We start from the raw sequence: 9,484 nt of genomic DNA on the forward strand, positions 1-9,484 counted from the left end.
ATCTCGTAAAACCTTACCTTGGCCCAACTTATGAACCAAAAGTGAACCCCCTCCCCTTTTGTCCTTGGACCACTTGGGTTGCCTTCGGGCCAAACTAAATCCAATCACCAAATATACAAATAATAATAACTATTAGCTGACCTAAACTTAAATTAAGTTCATAAAATCTATAAATTAATTTAATAAAACATATGGATTTAACTTAATGACAAATCCTCAAGATAAATTACCAATAAATTTAAACATTATGCTATTATTTCACACACACACACACACAAAATTTCAAAACTAAATGCGAGGTATTTTGAAACATAATTTTATAAAACTATGATACTAACAATCCCCCACAAGTTACAAAATACTGATAAAAAATAATGAATCTAAACATATAAGAATGGAAGAATACATCGTGCAAGTGTCTTCCGGACCTGAATCTACACTAGATCTAATGAATCATACTATAGAGTACGGGTGAAGTTAAACTTCTTGAACCTTTCTAAATTGGTGTAGCCGACTGACTCACTATACATATTCTACCAACCAACCTTGAACCCTTTAAATTTATATGGATATTCTTTGGCCTTGTCCCCACCTTGGACTCATGAATGTTTAGAAAATCCTCCTATAAAATTCTCATTGGAGGCGGTCGTAACTTTTACATTCACTTAGTTTAGCCAACTAGTATGCACTGTAGTTAACATACCCTCATCTAGTATGAGCCATGGCTAATTAAGAGTTTCATAATTCAACTTCTTTTCATTGCGATGACTCTCTTTCCATTTAGCCAAAATAAGCAACATATCATGGTACTAGTCAAGTCATTCTGTGACTTTGTTTTTACCCTTTGAATATAATTCTAGAAATCTCCTATCACATAGGTTGGGTGTCCATTACCTTGACTCATGAATTACGGGCCTTGAACCTATTCCTTCTGACATGTCTTGAATAACTTTGGTAATCTGTAGCTTTGTAAGCATATCTGCTACATTCTCCTCTGACTTTGTAATGATAAATAAAACTATCATTGATGTATTGCTTCATCAAGTTATGCCTTAAATGTATGTATCTTTTCATACCATTATATGCTTTACTCTTGTTTTAGCAATCGTTGCCTGATTATCGCAGTGTAAATATATAGATGTCCAAGCCATTGAACCAAAGACTATTGAGTTTCTCTCTCAAACCATTTTTTTTTATATGTATTTTGGAAAGAAGAGGTTGGTATCGGTATTGGATTTTTTTATTAAAATTATGAAAATTATCAACGACACCCCCTTCGATAGCCTATTAAATTAATGCAAAATGCAATCCCACTAAGCACCAAAATATCTATTTTGGCCCAAAACCTAACGGAAAAAGTCTTTTAACTGTTATTAGTGATGTCGCCATATTAGTATTTTTGTAAAGACATTTTTACCCTTCCCATTACAACAATTGAACCTATCTTCTTCTTCCTCAGTCCAACGAAGAACATTTCCTTCTCCATCTCTGTTGTTTTTTCCGACCACCATCACCACCCCCTCTAGCCCTCGCTCTTATTCTCGCTCCCCTACAACCCCGCCTCCATCCTCTCCAGTCTCCCCCGCTCCACCATGCACTCAGTAATCCAACCCATACAAAGTCGCTGCAACCGCATACCCAATCAGGCCACAAGCCGCTGCAATCGCATATCCCCATTTGAAGAAAGCATATCCCCATCTGAAGAAATAAAAAAAAAATTATTCTTCTTTTGCTTAGAAAACAGGAAAACACAAAAAAATAAGGGAAAGAAATTAGAGTTACAGAGAATGAGAGAATGGAGAAAAGAGAAATAGGGTTTTGATTCTACTAATCTGAAACTGGAGATTCGAAACCCATTTCTTTACTCTCAGATTTCAGGGTTTCCTCTTCCACTTGTGCTGGTTGTCCTGCAACGTAATCTAAGAGACCTTCTTATTTTTCTCATTTTTTATCGGAAAAAAACCCAGTAGTAGATAATCAATCTCATCGGCGGCACCTGTAGAATTGACCCGGATCGATCCACTTGATTAGAGAAAGAATTCTAATCTGGCAAGAAATAAAGATCAAATCCCTGACCTTATTTTGTTTTCCTTCCAAATTAAATTACTGCTTTCTTCTTTCATTCTCCTCTCGTATTCTTCCACTTGCTTTCAGAGTGTTCAATTCATTCTTCTCTGGAACGCTTGTATCTATAACTTGATCGGTTACCGCTCGAAGGAGTAGACGGATTTCGGTATTAGCAATTGCCCCATATTAATTAATCTCATAGGACAAGAAGGTGTCCATTTTCTGGTTTGCAATGGGAAATCGAATCACACAAGAGGGCTTCTGTTTTTCAGAGTTGGGTTTTTTTTTTTATAAAAGATATAATGTCGTTTCTGTTCTGGTTCATGGTAGGGTTGAAAGTGAATGTAGAACATTTGGAAAGAATCAAAAGCTTAACTGAGTCAAGGGCAGAGGGCTAGAGAGTGGAGGAAAATGTTTTGAGGCTGATTGGATCCTTGTAATGTCGTTTCGGTTCTGATGAACCCAGCAACCAACTTTCCATGACTGGCGATAGGGTTTTCCTTATTCCCAACCATTCAATATTTCCTCTCCGATTCCCAGATTTCCAGTGGCGGTGGAGGGAGGGGAGAGAGGAAGCCGGTGCAAGAGGAAGGAGGAAAGGTGCCATGGCGCCCGTCAGTTGCAGGCTACAGCAGGTGGACACAGATTATTATCCTCTCTAATTCCTAAAGCCTGACACTGCAGTAGTGCTAGGTGGAGATACAGACACATGGCAAGTCGGACATCCAACGGTCCGGGCTCAGCATAATTAATGAGCTCGAATCGTTAGATGTCCGATCTGTCATGTGTCAACATCTCCACTTAACACTATCGCATTGCCGAGCTTTAAAGAATGGGTGGATACGTTGAAAAAGAGAGACTAGGAGTGGCAGCGAAAGGAGGGAGACACTTGTGGATTGATTGAATGATTAGGATGCCTTTCATTTCATCCAACGATCTAAAAGAGGCTAATAGATATAGAGTATTTTAATCATTTACATTTTATACAGTTAACCTGATTAGTTTTTGGACCAGATTTAAAATTTTGGTGCTTAGTGGGATTGCATTAATATTACGTACTATCAGAGAAAGTGTTGCTGATAATTTCCCTTAAAGTTACTGGATTTGACAGACATGAAAGGTGATCGAAGGGCCAAAAAAAAGCAACAAATGAAGGCCACCTAAAAAATGAAAAAGGCAAATATTCCATCTAGGCACTTTCGGCCACTACCTCTCCTAGCCTGAGTCTCCTCATTCTCTCTCACAAAGCACATCTCAGCGTTTCCATCACGCCACAATTTAGTTTCATTGCGTCCTCCTAAGTAGCTCACCACCACCCAACTCAAAATTTTCAATTTCTTATCATAAAGTCTCTCTCTCTCTCTCGGCTTATTTTTCCTTTTTCTGAAAAAGTTAGTTCATGAAGTTTGCTAATCAGGGAGCGATAGAAGATTAGAAGCCTAACCTTTGGCCTGTAGCTGTGGCTGTGGGTCCTGTTATTGCCGCCTGAACACCACACAGGTGGGACGGTTTCCCTATCTCCGCTCAACTGTAATCCGGTCAATCCGCATCAATTAGATTCCCTCCACGTACCTTTTCTCTTTTTCCATTTCCACATTTCATAATTCATTTCATTGCGTACAGACTCAGCGGAAACGATTCCTTTCCCTGCCCTTGTTTATTTACCATTTTATCCACTCCAAATCTCTAATATTCCATTTTATCAGCTCCATTAATCTCTATTTCTTGAGATTTCAAGTTGCACTCAGTTGGGTAAAATGGTCACTTCATCCAAATTAAACTAAGGGCAAATGTTTTCTATGCCGAGAGTGCAGGCTACGCCCAGACACATGAGGGTGAACGAAATGATCATCCTACCCCCCTGAATGACAGATCCATGTGTTTGGATGCAGGCTGCGCTGCGACACAAAGAACATCAGCCCACTAACTAATAAGGTGGCTTTTAAGGAAGTTGCATACAAGACCAAAGCTGCCATCTAAATTCCCCAACCCCCCCCCCCCCCCCTTCTGATCCTTTTCTTGGAGAACTCTGCAAGCATATTTCCTTCTTTTTTTCTGTCCTTCTTTCCTTCCATCTATATATATATTTGACATGTATTGGAAAGGTACTCTGTTTTAATAGAGGTAGAGAGAGATAGAGAAAGAGAGTGGAGAATATAGAAAAGCAAGGATGGAAGAAGAACAGGTAGAATTGGTGGGGAAAGCATTTGTGGATCACTACTACCATCTGTTTGATACCAACCGTGTATCTCTCTATACCCTCTACAGACCCAATTCTATGCTTTCCTTTGAAGGTCAGAAGATACAAGGAGTTGAAGAGATAGTTCTTAAGCTCACCCAATTGCCCTTTGATCATTGCAAACACACCATCTCCACCATTGATTCTCAACCATCTCCTTGCACTGGAGGCATCATTGTCTTTGTTAGTGGTAATCTTCAATTGCAAGGAGAGGAACACCACCTAAGGTTCAGCCAGGTTAGCCTCCCTCTCTTTCTCTTTCTCTGTTTCTCTGTTTGTGGGTGAGTTTGAGATTAGTAGAAAAAGAAGGCTAATGGGTAGGAGTGTTTTGTTTGGATTGTTGCAGATGTTTCATTTGGTTCAAGAAGGGAGCTATTTTGTGCAGAATGACATTTTTCGGCTCAATTATGGTTGAACTTTAGATAATTAGCAATGAATTATAACTTATTAAAATCTATTAATGTTGTTTTAATTCCGTAATAGTCATTAATGTGTGGAAGTAAACTTGAAAGTGGAGGGATGGCACAAGTGGGCAACCTGGTTTGTTTGATCACCAAAACTCAGATTGGATCATTCATATGATATAATCTTCTTGTTTTGTTCTTTTCTCATCGTCTTTGAAGCTTTAATGGATTCTGGTTCTTCATCATCATCTCGCTCTGTTTCTTTTTGTTTCATATGCATTGCCAGCGGTTGTTACACCAAATAAGTTTCGCAGGTATTTGCTGCAGAAAAGAGAAAAGGAAATACTCATTGTAGATATTATAGCTTGGAGAAAACGTTTAGAAAGGATGCTACTATGGGGGGAAAATAATCCTCTCCAATTCCCTAAAACTGTGCGTGGCGGTTTGGGGTGGAGATGTCAACACGTGGCAACTCGGACATCCAACGGTGCCGAGCTCAACAAAAAATAGAAATCAATGGGCTCGGACCGTTGGATGTCCAAACTACCGCTATGCACAGTTTAGGAAATTGAAGAGATTAAAATCCAGCAACTGGGAGGGGCTTAGGCCGGATTTTTAAAACCTGTCCAACCTTAGGTCCTCTTAGGTCAGCCCAGGCCCAGCCTAGCCCGAGGTCGGGCTGGAATACTGCAGTACAAGCTCAGCCGTACTGTGCTAGACCCAATCCAGCCCGGCATTTGTTGAACTTGATTAGGCCTGGATAATCGAGGTTGGACCTGATTAACCCTGACAACCTCTATTTTCCCCATTTAGGCAAAGTCAGGCTACAATGGTTTCTTTATAGTTGTATATTATATACTTATAAATACAGGACCAGGTCGGGCCGGGCTTAGGTCAACCCAGATCTGGCCAACCTAACCAGGGGCCTAGAAACCTCAATCCTAACTCAAATTGCAGGCTGAAAAGCCCAACCTATGCCTTATTGGGCTCAGGGTAGACTCGGGCTTGCTGGGCCAAACTTGCACTCCTAGATGCTACTTACCTAGGTAGGAATAAGCCTCTCTCTCTCCTTCCTTCAGGGGTCTTGCTTGCTTAGCTGTTGTAATACTAATGGGATAAAGAATGCCACCCGATTGTGCAATGCACGTCACCCCTGCACCCAGACACAATGGTGCATGAAATGACCACCGCACCCCCTACAAAGATGGAGATGACCAGGGGTGTGGCGGTCAATTCATGCGTCCCACAATGGGAGACTACTCGAAATTAGGCGCACACAAAGTAGGGCTTATATTTTTTTAAGGCTCCATTTGGTTGCAAAGGAAATCAAAGGGAAGAGAAGGGAAAATTTTCAAACCTAAAAAAGAAATTTTTGTAATCATTATCCCATGTGATTGTATAAACTACTTAAATTTTTTACCATATTTAGTAATGATATATTTTACATGTAATATTTATTTTACATTTTAATCCAAAGGGAAATGGATGCGAAGTAAAGTGGAATTTAATAACCAAATATGAAATGATTTAGAGTAATTGATATTGCCACATGGGGTAATGATTACAAAAATTTCTTTTTCAAGTATGAAAGTTTCACTTCCCTTCCCTTTAATTTTCCTTGCAATCGAACGAAAAGCCTAAGGGATTGAGTTCTATCTATATCTACTACATAGTCTAGCAGTGTTCTTTGTCTCTACTTTTTTTTTTATTTGGTAAAGATCTAATCATACTCATCCTCATTATTAGGCATCGGACACATGGTTGAATTGATTTTATTTTTTTTTTGGTAAAGATGGTTTGAATTGATTTGCATTACTATTGGTGGAGACTGAAACCAGTTTTTGGTCGATTTCGTATCGGTAGATTGATACAAATCAAGGGTAAAAATGTTTTAAAAAAAATTCTAAAATTATTTTGAAGAAAACAAGGGTAAACCTGTTCGATCCATACCGATATGGACTGATCAAGATCGGTATCGGATCAAAACCAATCCCGAGACCGAATGATTACTAAATCCCTGATTGGAAATGCATATTATATCATCATCGCTGCTAGGGGATATGGATTCAAATTGGAAAGGTTGAGGAGGCGCATGAGACCTAGCTCATTACAATGGACACATACATCTGACTTTGATCCATGTTTAACCAAACTCGGAAGGAGGACTGACATGGACAGACATTCTCGTACTCTCACTCAACACTCGGTCACACCTAGGGGTGAAACAGGGCCAGGTTGGGATTGGTTTTTTAAAACCCCAGCCCAACCCTAAGTCCTCTTAGCTCAGCCAAAGCCCAACCCAGCCCTAGGTCAAGTTGAGATATCTCAGCCAAGGCCAACCTTGATGGGCTTTGCCCAGCCCAGGCCAGCCTGGCCCTGATTAACTTTGATTGGGCTAGGCTAGGCCGAGTTGGCACCGGCCTGATTGAACCCGATTTTTACAACCCTAATTGACCCTTCTTTTTTTCCATTTGCGTTGACCTGTGCATTAAAAAAATGATCGAGAAACATGTGATTGGACATTGGTGAAAAAAGAGGGATTATAGTTGTTAGATAGCTAATGAAATCGTGGCTGGAATTGAGATCTCACTCAAAGAGAAAGATATCAAATATCTAGGGTTTCTCCATAGCTGGAATTGAGATCTCATTCAAAGAGAAAGATATCAAATATCTGGAGTTTCTTTTTGTATCCTATACAGATGATCCGATCCGCAAGGACCATGATTGGGAATTGTTTTGTTTCATACTCAATTGACTATTAGACTTTTCTTTGAGTTAAAAAACTTAGTCCAATCTTAAAATTTTAAATACCTTCATTCAATAGATAATTAGATTTTTTCCGTAAACTAATAGATAATTAGATACTAAACAAAAATTGTATTATGTAAACACTAAATTGTAAATACATAACCTAACAAAGGGCCGGGCTGGGCCAACCCGACCCTAACGCTGGGCCTGAAAATTCCAATCAGGGTTGAAAAATCCAGCCTAGACCTTGTTCAGTCTCAAGGCGAACCAGGGTGGGCTGAGGCTGACATGGCCAAACTTACACCCCTAGTCACAGCTCTCCTATTCACAGCTCTCCTATTCCCAAAAGGAGATGCTATTGCAAGGTCCACCACTGCTAATGATCTAACTAAACGAATTAATCATCATTATCTTTGATCACTCCCCAGAAATTTTCAAATGATTCACATGGTCTCAACTTTCATGCCTACTTCTGCCACTTTAACTTCTCTATGACTTGTTTAAACAAAATCCAATAATTTAATTAGACGCCATATCCTTTAAGCTCTTGTTTCTTCTTATTATATTGTAGAATCTTAATTAATTTGTCCCCGGTGCTCATCAATGTGTGAGCATGTGATTGTAAAACCTTACATTGTTTCTTTCAAAATGTGGTCTAATAATATAATGTCACTCATTCATCTATTTCTATTTAATCATAATTTATAAAATCAATAGGCACTGTTCTTTATATGTTTTGGGTTCCTTGAGCTGATTTAACTTTAAGGAGGGGGATTTTTTTTTGGGGAAATTGGTTGTCTCCAAAAGTGTTGTAACTTATTTTCTATTTTTCATTGTGGAGAGGGGTTTCCTACACATGCCTTTCCTACGGGCCCAAAAGGCAAATACTTTCTTATTTGAAATCCTGCATTTCTTAATCCAACGAACTCATGCAGTTGTTAACCACAAAAGCCATGGTCAATTTAACTGTTAAGATTGAAAAAAAAAAAAAAAAAAAAAAAAAAAGAGGCTTATTTTCCCCATTCCATTCGTTCAATACTAAAAATTGGTAGAGTAATGGAACTTCGTACCGCAGAAATTGTAAAAAAAATCAGTTCTTTCCAAACTATATGAGAAAGATGAAAAGGAAGGAACGGTTTTTAGTTTGGCCAATGGCTTTTATGGTTAACGGAAAATCCAATCAGACATTTTTCAGTTGTAGAAGAGGAGTTTTATTTGCATAAAAATAGGGAATGGTTTTTAGTTGCAGAAGATGCGACGAGAGAGAGAGAGAGAGAGAGAGAGAGAGAGAGAGAGAGAGAGAGAGAGAGAGAGAGAGAGAGAGACTGGCGACCGGAGATGCACGGTAGATGGCGAGAACTTGAGAGTTGCAGAGGTCGGTCGAAGCTGTCTCTTGTATGGTTACAAAGAACAGGGTTTAGGTTTGAGTGAAATGTTATGTTTTGATCCAGTTCTCAAATCTGAGAAACACCAAAACCCTGTCAGAATCTATTATATCACCCAATCCATTTCAAAAAATCACAGAAACTGACGTAGTAGAAGAAAGATGGGCTAGATATCGTTCTAGCACAGACGACCTCGAATCCACAAAGTGGAAGAAAGGGACGAAAAACGTCAATTTGCAATAGATTTCAAAATCTCCTTTACAAACTCTAAACGACATTTTTATAAAGGTGAATACAATTCAAAATTCAAAATGCAAAAAGTGCAACAATAATTCAAAATTAAAAAATTGTGCCAAAATTAAAATTTCAAACTTCAGTGGGCCTTTTCTGCCTTCGAAACGCACCCGAATGGCCAAAAAAGGGCATATGTCACTGCCAGTATTAACTTGAGGTCATAAGACACTAAGTAGACTTGGGTTCATGCATGTGTGTATTGACTGTACCATGGGTTGGGCCCATGGTTCGAGTATAGGTTAGCTAAGGCCTAATTATAGACGGTGTTGGATTAAGCCCATAATGCTCAGCATCAGCTAGAAAGGAAAGAAAGAAAGAAAAGAGAGGAAATGAGAGAAAGAAGGGGG

The 9,484-nt window shown here is 39.1% G+C and overlaps 1 protein-coding gene across 1 annotated transcript; it reads left to right on the forward strand.

The window, feature by feature from the left end:
- The first annotated feature begins 4,212 nt into the window (after positions 1–4,212).
- Positions 4,213–4,955, forward strand: LOC122656147 (nuclear transport factor 2B-like). The gene is made up of 2 exons (XM_043850600.1): positions 4,213–4,543; positions 4,653–4,955. Exons 1-2 carry the CDS (start codon positions 4,238–4,240, stop codon positions 4,719–4,721), a joined length of 375 nt encoding a protein of 124 aa, XP_043706535.1. The 5' UTR covers positions 4,213–4,237; the 3' UTR covers positions 4,722–4,955.
- Positions 4,956–9,484: the final 4,529 nt, after the last annotated feature.

The sequence above is a fragment of the Telopea speciosissima genome, chromosome 3 (assembly GCF_018873765.1).
Source record: "Telopea speciosissima isolate NSW1024214 ecotype Mountain lineage chromosome 3, Tspe_v1, whole genome shotgun sequence".
NCBI lineage: Eukaryota > Viridiplantae > Streptophyta > Magnoliopsida > Proteales > Proteaceae > Telopea > Telopea speciosissima.